Source organism: Pelodiscus sinensis, chromosome 2 (assembly GCF_049634645.1).
Source record: "Pelodiscus sinensis isolate JC-2024 chromosome 2, ASM4963464v1, whole genome shotgun sequence".
In the NCBI taxonomy this organism is placed as follows: Eukaryota; Metazoa; Chordata; order Testudines; family Trionychidae; genus Pelodiscus; species Pelodiscus sinensis.
The window spans coordinates 248,444,336-248,460,919 of NC_134712.1; the positions used below are offsets into that span (position 1 = coordinate 248,444,336).

The 16,584-nt window shown below is 45.4% G+C and overlaps 1 protein-coding gene across 1 annotated transcript in view; it reads left to right on the forward strand.

Annotated features, from left to right (window-relative positions):
* The window catches only part of GARS1 (glycyl-tRNA synthetase 1), a 40,549-nt gene that overhangs the window by 13,173 nt on the left and 10,792 nt on the right, over positions 1-16,584 (forward strand). Inside the window, exons 4-11 of the mRNA XM_075922871.1 lie at positions 1,260-1,401; positions 2,516-2,604; positions 4,046-4,122; positions 6,064-6,209; positions 7,641-7,790; positions 10,255-10,417; positions 12,257-12,421; positions 15,590-15,702. Coding sequence (XP_075778986.1) covers positions 1,260-1,401; positions 2,516-2,604; positions 4,046-4,122; positions 6,064-6,209; positions 7,641-7,790; positions 10,255-10,417; positions 12,257-12,421; positions 15,590-15,702 — 1,045 coding nt within the window. The remainder of the gene's footprint in view (positions 1-1,259; positions 1,402-2,515; positions 2,605-4,045; positions 4,123-6,063; positions 6,210-7,640; positions 7,791-10,254; positions 10,418-12,256; positions 12,422-15,589; positions 15,703-16,584) is intronic.

The following is a 16,584-nucleotide window of genomic DNA, read 5'->3' on the forward strand; positions in this document are numbered from 1 at the left end:
GCCCCTTTAAGGGGTCCGGGGCCGGGAGGGGGGCAATAGAGTTTCCCTGGTGTTGGCCAGAGTGGCCCTTAATTTGAGCCCTTAATTCGAGCTAGTAAGTTCGAACTAGGCTTAGTCCTCTTAAAATGAGGTTTACGTAGTTCGAACTAAGCGCTCCACTAGTTCAAATTAAGTTCGAACTAGCGGAGCACTAGTGTAGCGCCTATGAAAGTTAATTTGAACTAATGTCTGTTAGTTCTAATTAACTTTGTAGTGTAGACATACCCTATTTGAGCAGTGGTTCTGGGCAAGGAGTATGGGATGAGTGGTACATTAACTCATCTTGGTATCTTGACATTAATCTACAACAGGCTACATAAAAAAGCACTATGTAAAATTGCTAAGTAAAATTTCATAGAAACGATGACTTGTTTATGTGGTGAAAATGAGTCAGCAATTTACCAGTAGCAGTGTGCTGTGACACTTTTTTGTATTTTTGTCTGATTTTTATAAGCAAGTCATTTTAAAGTGAGGTGAAACTTGGGGTGCTCAGGACAAATCAGACTTCTGGTAAGGGTACAGTAGTCTGAAAAAGTAGAGAGTCCTGCATTAGAATGAAATTGTCTGTTAGGCTGCCGGTCTTTCCTATTTCACCTCTGATCATGAAGTAAATTTTCAATGTGGCTGACAGTCTAGGCTTTTCTGCCCTTTTCTGTCATTGTGACACATTTGCTACTCTCCTTCATCTTTAAGTATAAACGGGTGGGTGTATGACGGATGCATTCTGTTACCGTGTGGCTTCCCTGCAGAGTATAGACGTGTGCCCACCTTTTCTCTCTGTTCAGCTCCTGCGTTCATATACATTTCTTCCACAGACTCCTCAGGAATAATCCACTGGAGGAGGAAGTGTGGTTTGTATATTTATAGAACTTATACCTGAATCTGGTTGAGTTTAGGTCACAAGTGGATCATTCAGTGCATTGTGGTTCTGAAATGTATTAACTTTCTCACAGAGGGCCCAGTTCTTAGAGATGCTGAGCACTTCCAGTGCTTGGCAGGATCAGTCCCTCCCATTGTAAGCTTTCAGAGCCTGTTTTGACTCTCATTCGTACAAAGCTGCTCCTGCTCCGAAGGTGTTCAATCAATAAACTTGGACTGACATGAACAAATTGAAACATAATTGATACGTTTCAGGGGGTGGTGGTGGTATTGTTGTTGGGTTTTTTTTTTGGTTGTTGAAACAGAGCAGCTGTGTAAACCCTATTTTTCTTCTCTCGTAGGTGTAAGTGGCCTGTATGACTTTGGGCCTGTCGGATGTGCTTTGAAGAACAACATTATCCAAGCATGGAGGCAGCACTTTATACAGGAGGATCAGATTCTAGAGATAGACTGCACCATGCTCACCCCAGAGCCGGTTCTGAAGTAAATATGGGCCCTTTTCTCTGCAGTGTGTGTTCATTTCTGGTAGCACCTGTGTAAAAATAACCACAGGAATATGAGACTCAGTTGTCCAGTTTGCTTTCCTGTAGCAATCCAGACTACCTAAGTGGCTGCACTTGGCTGGGTAGTTCACGCAAGCTGCCGTTCAAGTAGATAACTATTTAAGGCTTGTATTACAGTAATAGCCCTACAATCTTCAAAAGATTTCTCTTCATAACCCTCTGTGAACGAAGGTAGCATTCTTATCCCCATTTTACATGTCTCAGGAAGTCTGGCAGAGCAGGGACTTGAACCAAGATGGATGCTGTGTCCTCTCCAAGTGGCAACATGGCAGAAACCACCACTGTATCCATTAACAGAATGATGGTAGTGCTAGTGAATGGTGCCAGTCATGGAGACTGAAGTCCTTTGTTTATCCACAGCGCAGGTAGAACACAGAAAGCAGCAAAGCAATAGGCCTCACACAGCTCCTGAAGTGTGCCTTAAACCTGCCCTGGGAGGCAACACCTCAAAGGGTGAGAGTGCAGTTCAGTCTCTGTACCTCTCCTGTCCCAAGCACCTCTGCTAAAACAACCAGCCAGGGTGCTCAGTGTCCTCCTGGCTTTTACAGTGTGGTTTGGGAATTGGCCTGGGACCACCAAGTCACTTCAGATGGGTCATTGAGCCATCACCGGGTAGTAAAGACTTTCACCTGGTAACAGCTTGGGTCATGCTTAAATTGACGACATCAATGAATGTCCATTTGCCCTTGCCAGTCACCTGACTTATCCAGTTCCCCTCACAAATGCATCCTTCCCTTGCTCCGGTAACAATGCAGCAAACAAAAGAGAGAACATGGAGCATGCTATATCACTGGCCCAGCATGTGAGCCTGAAATCAATTTGGGAGTATCCGTCCTTTCTCAAGGATACTTCTGGCCATAGACAATTTCTAAATGAGAACTACTAAACGTTGGTCTGTAAACTGAAGCAAGAATGAGCCTGCAGCTTGGTTTAGAGGAGATCTGATTCATGGCTGTCTTCATGGTGGGCTCACATGCTGCTCTGAGGCCGTTGAGTGACAAAATATGGTTCTAAAGTAGCCTCTTCTGTTCCAGGACCTCAGGCCATGTAGACAAATTTGCTGACTTCATGGTGAAAGATGTGAAAAATGGGGAGTGTTTTCGTGCTGATCATTTGTTAAAAGGTACGTTGTAAGTCCAGGACTGGTTGTAGGATTTCTTGAGTGCTGTATGCCCCCGGGGGAATCCTCTGTTCATGGGGATGGATGGTGTGACCTAGTGAACTGTAAATGTTACCATGCAAGAGACTTACTAAGGAAGACATTCTTCTCCGTGTCGGTGACCTTTGCAAGCCCTCCACCCCATTTAAATGTCGTGTTAAGATCTGAAGTGGTGCATGGGACCTCTGCAGTGGAGTGACTTTCACCCTTCAGAAATACCAGGCACCCAGGAACTGATTTCTGTTTTCTAATAATTCATAGAGGAAGTCAGAAGGGACTATTCGATCATCTAGCCTGACTTCCTCCATAACAAGTCTAACCTTCCATCTAAATAAAGCATAGGAAGGCCATGCCTTGGTCTTATTTTTCCTATTCTGGTGTTGGCTGAAATTTGCTTTTTGATCGACCCTTCGGTTAAATCAGGTGGATAGATGGTTGCAGGACAGAGCTGCTGGACTGCTCTTGTTTCGTGGAAGGGGCATTTCAAGGGTACTCTTGAGCTTGATAAGCTCAGAATCTAGCCAACATTGGGGGTTATAAACTTGGGCATTTTCTCGGTTTGCAGAGTCAGCGTGAGTCTTTACGTTGGTTTGTATTAAACAAACCGTGGAATCCTAGACATTGGAGATGGGTCAGATCTGCCTCTTGTTCCTCACCTGGTCAAGTGAAGGATGGGTGCAGTCTACCTTTAAATGGCTGGTGCCAAGGGGCCTTCCATCATTCCTTTAGTGATACTGTTCTGCAGTCTCATAGGTATCAGCATTAAGAAATGGTCTCAGAATATCCCTTTGCTTTTATGGAACATGTTCACCTAAGTGTGTCTCCCCTCTCTGTGGCTGATTCACAGGGGAAAGCCACCTGCCAGTGGACCAACTCCTTTTGCTCAAGTGGTGGAGATCTATGCTTTGGATCCAGAGATCCTGGGTTTATTCCCCACTGATAACTTGGCCGATGGAGGGCCATTACCGTTAATAAAAGGACCAAACAAGCTGTACGAGCCAATGACAGTGAATTTGTATATATGTGTACAAATACCTATAGAAGGAAAAGCCTTTCTGAAATAGGAACAGATTTCACACCCAAGCTTCCAGTGCTTTGCCCAGAGTGGATTTAAAATAAGGGGTGGGGAAGGAAAGGGTGGCACGGGGTCTGTTTGCTAAATAAGCACAGCATACCCAATCGTGTCCCTCCCCCCCCCTCAGCAGGACACTAAAGAATGTCAGAAATGACAAACTGAAACTGTTGGGCCAAATCCTCTGCTGTGGTGCTACTGTGAGTCACCTGAGCTGAGAATCCGTCCATGTATTCAGATGCTTTTTAACCTTGAGTCGTTTAGTTTGGGGGCTAGAGCAGTTCAGTGATACTGCTCCAACGTGATCTAATTCCCTCCTTCCAATGCTTGCAGCTCACTTGCAGAAGCTGATGTCTGACAAGAAGTGTACCGCTGAGAAAAAGGCAGAAATGGAAAACGTTTTAACTCAGGTCAGTGCTTGAGCAGAGGGGGATGAAAACTTGATAGATGAGGTGTGGTACAAACGTCCCAGAGTGGCATCCTGTCCCATCTCCCTAAGAGATGAAGCACATTGTGCTTCCCACATCTGTTGTTAACATTCCCCTGGGAAATGGGTTTTTTTCCCAAGCAGACACTTGATGCTATAGCATTAGATGTAAATGTCCACACTAAGCACGTTCCCCTATGTGCACAATAGTCTCCTAAGTATACTTGAGGTGCGGCTTTTTTTAAAGGAAATGTTGTATTGGAAGACAGCTCAGAGGCTTGTGTACCTTGAAGCTGCTATAGTGTCACTCTGTGCCTAGTGGCAGAGTTTGTGGCCTCTGCTCATGTGCCTTTATTAAAATCCCTTCGGGCTCACCGTGCCTCTGTGTACAGGAGGCTTTATGGTTAGGCAGATGCACCATCTGTCACTCTTCAGCGGGAGACTGGGCTTAGGCATGCTACTGCTGCTGTATGGTGGCAGATCTAGAGAGCATCTCTGTGGCCAATCTGGGGAAGAGGATTGTGCCCTTGTTGAGGCACCCACCCCAACTTGCGTGCACAGCTCATCCATGTGGGCCGATGCAAGGGACAGGAATTCTATCTGAAACATACAGTGGTAGCTTTTTTTTAGTGGTGTGTGGTGGTTTTTTTTATTTATTTTTATTTTTTTATTTTTTTAAACATTGGATCCAAACCTTTAGTGACGTCTCTGCTTCTAAACACTTGGGAGTTCTTTCTCTGTTTAAAATTCTCCGTGTGCTGTTGCCCTTGTTTGCCATAGTGCTGCAAGCTCACGTTCCTGGGCTGCAATGTGTAAAGGTTTGTCTTCATTTAGTTGTTTGTCTGTAATGTGCGTTCCCACGGCTTGTAGGATAAATGCTTTCACAGCCATCCGCATACAGTACAGATGGCGCTCTCCAGATACAGTGCTGTGTACCTCAGTCTATTGCATCAGCATCTGGTCAATAACTCTCTTCCATGTTACTGTACTGAACTTTGATCCTGTTATGTTTGTCCCTTTGGGCTGTCCCCTGTTGTGGCTGCACACTTGATGAAAACCTGGCACTGCTCTTACAGTGTTAGTGGGGTTCCTATCGTAATAGTCTGTCTGCTCCTAGGTTGGGAGCTTTCTCTGATATGCCAGGGATCATAGACGTAAGAGAGGGACAAGGCCTGTTTGATCACCAAGTCCAATTCTCAAGTTTGTCTGTCACTGTGGGGTATAACTGCCTTGATAGAGGACATAGCTAATATTGAACACTGCAGTTCTCTCCCATGCAGCTGTCTGGGTCTTTGTAGCAACATCTCACTCGTGCAAACTTCTGGTTAACAAATTGCTGCTAGAGCTAGTAGGTAGTCCCCTTGTGGACCTGCTTTACTACTGCGGATCATCTCTGCAGGGCTAGCATGCAAGGTGTGATGCTTGGCACGTGTTATGCCTTGTGTGCCAGGTAATTACAGGGTTGTAGAAGGAAGAGGGCATGAAAGGAAGCAAAACCTTGCAGAAATGGAAGTTGACTTTCTTTTTCTCCCTCCCAGCGATTCCATTTTTTCTGCTTCCCTCCTGCCCTGGCTGGTTTGATTTGGGACCGTTGTGAAGGAGGTTCTCTGAGTGGTGTTGCCATCTAGTGACTCTGCTGCTGCTTCACACCCAGCCTCCCAAGTAGAGTTTGTACTGCTACAAAGATTGCAGGCCTTGCATGGCTCTGTGCTGCGGCTGACCCACAGTGTTAAAGTGGGCCCATAGTTTCACAAAAGATTTTCTTCCAACCCCTTGGCATACCTTAGCTGAGGTTTCCCAAAGAAACCTGTAACAATTTCTTCCAGTGTGTTGCTGACTTCATGTTTTGTACCACGTGGGAAGGGCGTGAACAGGGACCTTGTCTTGTGATTTTTAAAAGAGCCATCCTTGTGTTTGTCACTAGTTGGACAACTACGGTCAGCAAGAGCTCGCTGATCTCTTTGTGAATTACAACGTGAAGTCGCCTGTCACAGGAAATGACCTGTCCCCTCCCGTGTCTTTCAATCTGATGTTCAAGACCTCCATTGGACCTGGAGGAAACATGCCGGGGTAGGTAGCAGCCTCATACTGCCCATAATCTTTTGGCGTGTGACTCTTAATTTTCCATTGCCCAGGATTAGCAGTGAGAGAGATACAAAACTGAAAACAATCCAAACATCATCTTAAGCAGCCTTTCCTCTGCAGTTCCAGTCTTTTCCCCAGCCTGCTGTGCAGCTGCTATTGCAAAATAGACTCAGAGGTCTGAAGGAACCATCACAACTCACATGGCTGTGGTAACCCCCTGCAGTTCTTACTCTCCTACTTTGTTTGTGGGGAGTAATGGCGGTATGTAATTGCAGGCCAAACCCTGTGTGGCATGTGGCAGCAAGGCCCTGTGACTCGCAGCAGGTAATGCTGCCCCCTGTGCAAGATCTGGACTCGTGTCCCCCATGCAGCGGAACATCATGAGTTCCCCAGGTGTCATTGATACTCAGGAGGAACATGAAGCTAGTCTGTTACACAGCAACGGTAGCCGTCCTGGGTAGTCTGTGGCCGTCGTCTTGGTGGACACCACTAGGATTCAACTGCGGACTTAAGAGCTAAGAGGGATGGGCTGGTACAGTTCAAGCTACAGATCCAGGCTCTCTCGCTGGGGCTGTAAGGGTGCGTCTGCACTGCACCAGAAGCTTGAAATAAACTACGCAATTTGAGCTACACAAATTGCATAGCTTATTTTAAGTCAATTTAAAAATAGCTTATTTCAAAATTGGATGCTGTTTTACACAGCACTTATTTCAAAATAAATTGCTACTCTGAAATGTCCCTTACTCCTCATGGAATGAGATTGACAGGGACATCAGAATAGTGAGCCCGTTGCATTTTGAAATAACGGGTGTGCTCAAAAAAAAGCAGAATAGTTATTTTGGGATACCTCCGGCTGCAGTGTAGACGTAGCCTAACAGACCTCTCCTCTGTAGATTGGCAGAGAGGAAGACACGTAACGCCCACTCACTGGTGGACTGGGTAAGCATTAGCATCAGAAGCCTTAAGTGAGCTTAGGAAAAGACGAGGCCGTGGCTAATCTGTGTGTGTAATTATCCTGGAGGGTTCTGTAATTGCTGGTGTTCAGAAGGACATCATGGCTGGACTGGCTTCACATCCAATATTGGAGGGGTACAGAGAGGAAAGGCAGGGCTGCTAAAGAGGAGCACTGCAGTCAGAATAGTGAATGGACCATCCCTTGCTCTCCTTGAACCCTAGACGCAGCCCTGAGTCAGCCTTTGCTGCTCCCATCAAACAAGTCTTGATGCTTGTTTGTAATCTATGGTTTCCTGTTGGACTCCACAATGTTGCTGACCCATGTTGTCTTGTTGTTTTTGTGCCTGGAATTAGAGATCTGAAATAAAACCAGGATTCCTCACTTTTGTTGTTAAAACGACGTTTGTCTTACTTCCCACCACATTCACCCACTGATTTCTTGGTTTTTTTTTTTTCTTTCAGCTATCTGAGGCCAGAAACGGCACAGGGAATTTTCCTCAACTTCAAACGTCTTTTGGAATTTAACCAAGGCAAACTGCCTTTTGCTGCTGCTCAGATTGGCAATTCCTTCAGAAACGAGATCTCGCCCCGCTCTGGTCTCATCAGAGTCAGGTATTGCAAACCTCCTCCTGTGGCGGAACCTCTGGCAGGTGATCAGCTGCCACGGGCAGAATTAAAGCTCCCTTGGCTGGACTGTGTCTCACTGATTTCAGATCCACCCTGCTCTTTGGGAGAATGTCCCAAAGGGCTCCTAGGAGCTGCATAATAAACATCTTAAAAGTAATCCGAGTTCACTGGCAAGGAGTATCTTGGTTAGGAGACTCTTGCTTCAGAGACCATTGATAAGAATTTGTATTAGGAATGAAAACTTGGCACTTTGAAACATGATTAGACCTTGGAGTAGGTGGTGTGGGGTGTGTGTTTTTTTTTTTTTTTTTTTTTTTTTTTTTTTTTGTCTCAACCGTAGATCATATGACAAAGAACAAACAGGGATTTTATCTCTTAGATAAGGCACTGGAGGAGGGACATAGTCAAGTGATTGTTTTAGGGTGACCATAAGATCTTTAAAGCCTTCTGATTACAATATCTAACTTCTGAAGTGGGTACTATATTCCTTCCCTGACCTAGAATGCACTAGGAGTACCTCCTAAACTGTCCATGGAGTTTCCACACGCTTTAGCGAGTAAGAGATTGTGCAGCAAAAGCTTTGAAGAATCTATCCTTCAGCTCATCGCTTTGGGGTGAAATTAAAAAAAAAAAATAGCTCACCTGGCAGAGTTCATCATAGCTTGGAAGGAAAACCAAAAATGCTCATCTTAGTGTTGACACTGTATCTTTCTGTGAACATACCTTATCCTGTGCTATGTTTGGGTTTGCAGCGTCCCTTCACAGACCCAGATTCTGATCTCTGATTGAAGCTTTTTTAGCTTCTGGTGTTAGTGGAGTTTCTCTGCAGATGTCCACAGTGCAGGTTGTAAAATTGATAATTGATTAATATAATGACATTTATGGCACTAGCAGGGTGCAGTGGCATTACTGTACTTACGTTTTTTCAGTCCTCCTACTCTCTCTTTATTACATCTATAAACTGGCAGTCCTGTTCACTGAAACCATTTTCCAACACAGTATAAATTATAGGCTTGTGACGCTTTTATAGGAAATTGTGCTGTCGTATTGGCAATACCCGGTGCTTGCAAAATAAACTTAAAATCTTTAGTGATTATACAAAACTCTCCCCCCTTTCTTCCCCCCCCCCCCCCCAAGTTCTGGATAACAAGATAATTCATTGCAAAGCAATTTGAGGTATTGAGGGTTAAGAGAGACTTAATATACACATGTTAAAACAATAATGGAAAAAGAACATACACCATTGTTGAACATGTGGATTTGCTATCTTAGGGCTTCTGTTGTCTCAGGCTCTTGGAGTTTAACATGATCTCTGAGGAAGAAAAACAAGCCTCTGGGGAAATACGGGCAGCATTTTCCACCCTGAGCAACTGATGTTGAATGTATTTACTCTGTTTTACTGCAGACAAACAGATGGCAAAAGTAACTGGCAGGACAAGAGCCTTCATTGTAAACATTTCAAAGGAAGGTCTGGTTTACAGAGGGGCAAGCTACCTGCAATGTCTACTGAAATTAGTGAACACCCCCATCTCCCATTAACATTAGAAGTCAGGCTAGATCACTGGTCCCCAGCGCAGTGCCTGTGGGCGCCATGGCGCCTGCTGGGGCATTTATGTGCGCCCGCTGAACGATCACGTGGGCAGCCCCAAAGGGTTGGGGACCACTGGATTAGATAGACATATAAATATGACTTAGGTGTCCAATGCTTGCTTCGGAAAATGTTGTCCTGTGTCTTTAAGTCAGTCTCCTGGCACATCCAGTAGCATGCAGTTAAAAGTGGACTTGTTGAATTGGGGATCACGGATCTTTTTTTAATTTCTGTGTTTATGATGCCATGCAGAATACTTTGCTAGATCTTTGCTTGTTTGCAGTATAACATAGTAAGTAAACAAAATAAGCAAACTGTGTGTTAGACTGCCTGGTTGAATACTGGAAAACTCTCCAGTAATAAATCTCTCCCTTGCCCTTAAATAGAAGGGTGCTGCATTTAAAGACATACTACTAATGGTTTCCCCCCCATAAAGCTTTCTAAATGAGATCTCTCAACATTATCAGGGTGAGGCCAGGTCAGAACTTGGGTGGGAGACCTCCAGAGAACACAGAGGATTCAGGAAAGCATTTTGGTGTTTCAGTAGGTGGCATTCTTCCCTCTGGATCAGTGATGTGATAACCAAGGCTTAAAGGCTTCCAAGGGAATGTATAGGTACCTTTTTAATAGAAGTTAAAGGGTGGGGGGCATCCTCTTCAATGTCGAAGTGGCTTGCTTTCTAACCTCACTCTGTTCCCTGGGCACTGCACGTGGTGTTGGTTAAATTCCTGATGTGAGTTTTTCAGTGGCTAGAGCACATTTAAAAGGCAGATGGGAAAGGTTCTTCCTGGAAAGTGTGGTGGCGCTTTGTATGCGGAGCGTGCATTAATGCTGGCCTGTGGTTCTGTGTGTTCTGCTTAGAGAATTCACTATGGCAGAAATTGAGCACTTTGTGGATCCCAGTGAAAAGCATCATCCCAAGTTCCAGAGTGTGGTGGATCTCCACATCCTCCTGTACTCCTCCAAAGCCCAGGTCAGTGGGCAGTCCGCCCACGTGATGCGTCTGGGAGATGCTGTTGAGCAGGTAATGTTACTCGCACAACCACCCGCAACTTAATCCTATCGAACACTCACAGGGGTAAACTAATGCCAGACTTGCAATTCAGGAGCACCTTTGTGGAGTTACTTCACATGGGCAAACTATGCAGAGGCGACAGCTTGGTGTAATTTTTGGTGCCCAGAGCAGCTCCAAGTCCTCCCCCCTGCCTCCCACCTGCCTTGTAAGGAGTTGGGAGTAAGGACTCTGGCTGTGGAATGGGGGAGGGACTAAGGTTTGGGGCAGAAGGTTGATGTGTAGGCTTTAGGGTGGGTGTGTGATTTGGGGTATGGGCATGGCCAAGGCCGCCTCCTCTCCCCTCTTCTCCTCCCCTACTCCCAGCACCACACATTCACCCAAGCCCCAGGCAGGAAGGACTCCCCTTGGAGTTGCCTGGGTGTGGGGAAGGATATGCCATGTGCCTCCTCCCTTGGTAGATGCAGCAGTCATCCTGCTGCTGGGGCTGCTCTCTATAGCCAGGCTGCAGCGGCAAACAAGGGAGAACACTGAGCAGAGCTGCAGGTCAGATCTCTTAGGTGAAGCAGCCAGTAGAGGAGCTTGAGGGAGTTGTGTGGAGGCTTGTAGGTGGAGCCAGGAGAGAGACCCAGCCCTGACATTGGTGGAGCTGGGCTCCCTGGACCCTCACAATCATGGAGCCTGAGCACCATGGGCTCATGCAACTCGCCTTCTATGCACCTGGGTAACTGAAATCAAAATCTGGCTCTTCAGTCTAGCAGAGAGAGAGACACACACATATCACAAGCCAGTGGCTGGAAGTCAAAGCTAGACAAACTCAGACTGGAAATCGGGTGTTAATTTTTAACAGTGAGGGTAATAAGCTTGGGAACTTACTAGGGTTGGATATTAGGAAAAACTATTTCACTAGGAGAATGGTGAAGCCCTGGAATGGGTTCCCTAGGGAAGTAGTGGAGTCTCCATCCCTAGAGATTTTTAAGTCTCGGCTTCACAAAGCCCTGGCTGGGTTGATTTAGTTGGGATTGGTCCTGCCTAGGGCAGGGGACTGGATTTGATGACCTTCTGAGGTCTCTTCCAGCTCTACAGTTCTAGGATTCTATGAACCGTTTACCCCAGCATGTGACGGAGTCTCCATTACAAACCATTTTTAAATCGAGGTTAGATATTTTAGCATTCTAGGAATTTCAGGAAATCCTATGGGGTGTCACTCAGGAAGTCAGAACTAAATCCTTTCTGAGCTTGGGATCTATGAAAAGACCAACTTCCAATACCAGAGTTCAGAAGTGCAGCTCTGTAGCTTGTGGAGGGAAGATTTAGTGAGTAAGACAAGGAGACTGGGAGTCAGGACTCCTCGGTTCTGCTCCCAGTACTGCCTTTGCTTTGCTGTGGGACCTCAGGTAAGGTCATTTGGCCTCTCCACATTGATTTTCCAACTCTAAAATCATATTTCTGCACAGCTACCTCGGGACATTTTGGAATGCCTGTAAGACCCTTGGGAATCCCTGCCTATCAGGCTCAATGAACAGGCCTACGAGGGGAGTGTTCAAAGAAAAACAATTAACAGTGCAAAGCCATGGTGGAGTGTTCTTCTACCGGCACATCTACTAGTTTCAGCCACACATGGTGCTCTCAGAATTTCCAAAGGGAGACTTTACTGCACAACACCAAGGTTTTGCTGTACTGCACTTGTGATGCAGTTGGTGTCAGGAAACATATCTCAATTGAGCACATGTGGCAACGTGAAGTTGTCCCTCTAAAGTGTAGTAGTATCTGCTTTCTCCTGTCTATCTGAGGCTACACAATGATGTGGAAGTTAATGAGGGGTGTGGTTTTCTTTCTCTCTCTCTCTAGGGTGTGATCAATAACTCTGTACTAGGTTACTTCATTGGCAGAATCTACCTCTACCTTACAAAGGTCGGTGTTTCCCCGGATAAGCTACGCTTCCGACAGCACATGGAGAATGAGATGGCTCATTACGCCTGTGACTGCTGGGATGCAGAGTCCAAAACGTCCTATGTAAGTCGCAGGATTAAATTTACCAGCAGAGACTGGATTTACGCTTTCCCCGTGAACTGATATGTTCCTAGCCTGGCATGCCGCTAGTAAGATGGTCTCACAATTCTGCTTGTTCAAGTGAAGAAATTCAACGGGTAGGTTTAAGGCTGGTTCTCCTCTCTGTTCCACTTGGTTCTTGCTCAAGTGCATTAAGTACAGCAGAGTCGCTCCTGCTTTACAAATGCTGTAAGGGGGACGTTCATCACCGTGCAGAAGGAACACGCAATGTGAACCCTTGTCCGAGGACAAAAGTGTTGTGTGGATGAATTGCACCCTAATGAGCGCCAGATTGGGCCCTCTGGCTTCAAGCTCATTGCTGCCAATCAAACCCATGGCAGAGGAGAGAGCCCTGCTGGAGCTGTTTGCACAGGGCAGCTTTTTCTGCTCCATCCCTAGCCCCCTTTTGATTATGCGATCTGAAAAGGGACTGCTGGGACAGCTTGGTACAGGAGCTGTTTTCTCAGGACCTCTGTTCCCATTAGACGCCTGCCCTGTCCCTTGCTGATGGAAGAATTTTGTCTTGTCCCGACTTAGAGTACACTGTGATTTTTCTTCTGATTGTGTGTTGGACTTTTAAGATCGTGTGTGTGTTTCTGGTGAACAGGAAGGCTTGTTAGGACTATAGCAGATTTTTAAACACTCCTTACATTATGTTTGTAGAGATCTTACTGCTGCTGCTTAAAACTTCCGTCGCAGTCTTTGTATTAGCAATGAGATTTCTGATTGGAAGCTTCCTACTGGGCTCTCCTATTGATCAGTTATGGCTCCTGGAAAGAGAAGAAGCCTAATATTTAAGAGAATTGGATCCAATCCCTTGGCTGGAATTGGGCAGGGTGAATGAGCATTTTTTTCCCTCTGTTAGAGTAAAGCCTCGCTTTGCACGTGACAAGTCTTTTCAAGTGGAATAGGGTCCACTAATTCTCCGAGTGCTGAAAATACCTTGTGAACTCCATGGGATTGAATCACAAGATGGGGTCAAAAAGTGGATGGGATTTGGCCAGCCACTACGAACATAGGTCCTATCATTGCAGTGAGCTTATACCCCTAGGAGAGGCGCCATTGAAGTAAAGAGGGCCAAACGGTGTGATTTCCGCAGGCCCAAGGGGAGGCCCATGAAAAGCTCATTACAGCATGGGTAATTCAGGAACATAGTCATAGAATCCAATTCTCTGCTTCTCTAGGATTGGATAGATGGTTCCATTAATAGGAGTTTGCGATATATACTGGTGTGAGTAAGAATCCCCAGGTTTGGCTCTGTGGGTAAAAATACAAGTGTTCTGGTGGAACACAAATCATCGCAACTCCTTACTGAAGGGCTGTGTCAACACTGGCATGAATTTCTGGAACTGCTTAAAACGGAATACTATTCCGTTTTCAGTTTTTCCGGAAAAGGAGCGTCTACATTGGCAGGCTGCTTTTCCGGAAAAGCCCTTTTTCCGGAAAAGCATCTGTGGCCAATGTAGATGCACTTTTCCGGAAAAGAGCCCCGATCACCATTTTCGCGATCGGGGCTTTTTTCCGGAAAAGACTACTGGGCTGTCTACACTGGCCCTTTTCCGGAACAGTGTTCCGGAATAAGGACGTATGCCCGAGCGGGAGCAGAATAGTTTTTCTGGAATAGTGGCTGATTTTGTACAGTAGAGCATCGTTGCTTTTCTGGAAATTCAAGGGCCAGTGTAGACAGCCCGCAGCTTATTCCGGAAAAGCGGCTGATTTTCTGGAATAAGTGGCCCAGTGTAGACACAGCCAAGTAGTTAGGGGAATGGCCATCAGTAATGCGCTCTCTCAGCCCACCAGTGGGTGGAGTGACTGTGTGTAAAGTTGTACCAAACTTTTCAGCTCAAGAATCACTGGCACTTGCCTTTCCCTCCATAGAAAAATCGTATAGCATTGAACAGAAAAGAATGTATCTGCTCCTACAGAACATTTAAACCAACTTATGTAGCAGGGGTATTATTATTTAAGAGAATCTACATAACTTCTACAGGAAATCTGTAGAAAGGTTACTCTGTTATGTCTAACAGTTTTCCTATTGGTTTCCTCCCTGTGAAATTCTGTTGGATTTTCCTGCATGGAGTGTGTTGGAACACAGGGATGTTTCCTGTACACATGTCCTTGTTGCGTGTGTCTGTGCTGAAGCGGAGCTTTATGTAAGCTCAAAAGCTTCTCTCTCTCTCCATTAGAAGTTGGTCCAAAAAAATACATTGCCTTACCCATCTTGTCTATAATATTCTGGGACCAACCTAGATACACCAGCACTGTTTACAGCACATCTAGACATGCCCAAGCAAGCTTTGAGCTAGGCACCTCAAATAAGTGCAGTGAAGCTCTCTAAGCTTGGTATGTACTTGAATGGCCAGCCTGTATGTCCACACAGGCTGTGTTCACACTCTTGTGATTGTGGTGTAGATGTACCTTTGGAGTCCTCCTCTTGCAAACTGGAATTTCCTGCAAGCGGGTTTTGATTGCATGTGCATGCACAGACGCACACACCACAATGAATGGGGAAGATCAAAGCGCCTTGTCGCATTTATAGCCACATTGTAAATTGAACAGCTCATTGGTTTGGCTAAACCGATTTAGAATTCACAGGTGGTGCTTTGTGCCATTTATTAGTTTACAGACTCTTCCTTTCCATGCCTATGAACATATTCAAGGAAATGCTTGTCAGCTGTTGATCATGTGTTACTTAGCAGCTCTTACACATGCATCTTTGACAGTTCAGAAGAGGCAGACTGACTTATCTGCCCCAAGCTCGTGATGTGACAAAAACCCGATGATGCCTGATTACTCAGCCCATCTTGTGCGTGTTTATGTGACTGTAAAAAACAAATGCTATTACCCAGATCCTCTGCTGGCATAAGTCTGCATAGTTCCACCAGCCTCAATAGAGAGCCTGGCTCTGCATATGTATGCACTTTGTATATTTACATAATTGGTTACTTCTTGAAGAGGGCCATTCAAATGAGAGAGAGAAGCTGGTAGAACTAGTGCCGCTTATCATAACAGAGCTAATTAGGTAGAAAAACCAGCGCTGGGAGCATGATGGGCTTCGGGGCAAACAAACATGTTTGATGGTTAAGTGAACAAAAAGACAGACATTAAACGCTGCCACTTTTTCTTTTCTAGGGTTGGATTGAGATTGTTGGTTGTGCTGATCGCTCCTGTTATGACCTCTCCTGCCATGCCAGAGCCACCAAAGTTCCTCTTATAGCTGAGAAGCCTCTGAAAGAACCCATATCCTTTGTGAATAAAGCAGTTCTCCCTAAAGCTAGGTCGCTTCTGAAACTGAACTGTCCTAAAGCCAGTATAAGTCTAGTCAAAGTTAGACTGAGTGTCTGGGTTAAATCAGTAGATCTTGATGTCCACAGCAATGTAAATAATATCTTTGGGGCTGACCCTACAAAGACTTCCGCATATGAGTAAATTTACTTAAGTGAGTAAAGGAAATATAGGCCAAAGTTTGTTTCCTGAATCCTTGTTTTTTTATTTGTTTTATTTTCAAGCACAATTTAAAGGTTATACCAACTACTTGCAAAAGAACGTTGGAACATTAAAGAAGGGCATGAACCCATAAAAAAGTAAATGGGTGTTGTTTGCTCAGGGGATTCAACCTGCCTGATTTTTGGCTGGCTCAGGACTACTGATTTTTCCACCCCCTTTTTGTCCCCTCCAGAGAGTCAGGAGGGGCAGCTCTCCAGATAGCCTTAGTCTCTAGTCTAGCACATTGCCATTGGGGTGGTGGCTTTGGGGAAGGCTTGGTGGGCCTTTTCTTGAGTATATTGGATTCGATTCTGTTTTCTGGGTGCACCAGGATATATCTGTTGTAAGTACACTGAAGCAATTGGTATCACTCCAGTTGACTCGGATGTAAGCTAAGATAAGAAACCAGCCCAGTATAAAAATCTTATTCTTGCTCTAATAGGGACTAGATGAGCTGCATGCTTATACTGATCTACAGTACCGATAGGGGCTGCTTACTTCCTGTTCTTGGGTAAGTTATTTAAACTGGTGTCTGCGGTGAATAGGATAGAATGGCAAAACAGGGACCCAGGTTCGGTAGGTGCTATAGTAATTACATGTTACCCAATATGAGTGAACAAAAGTGTCCTCTGAGCTCTGTT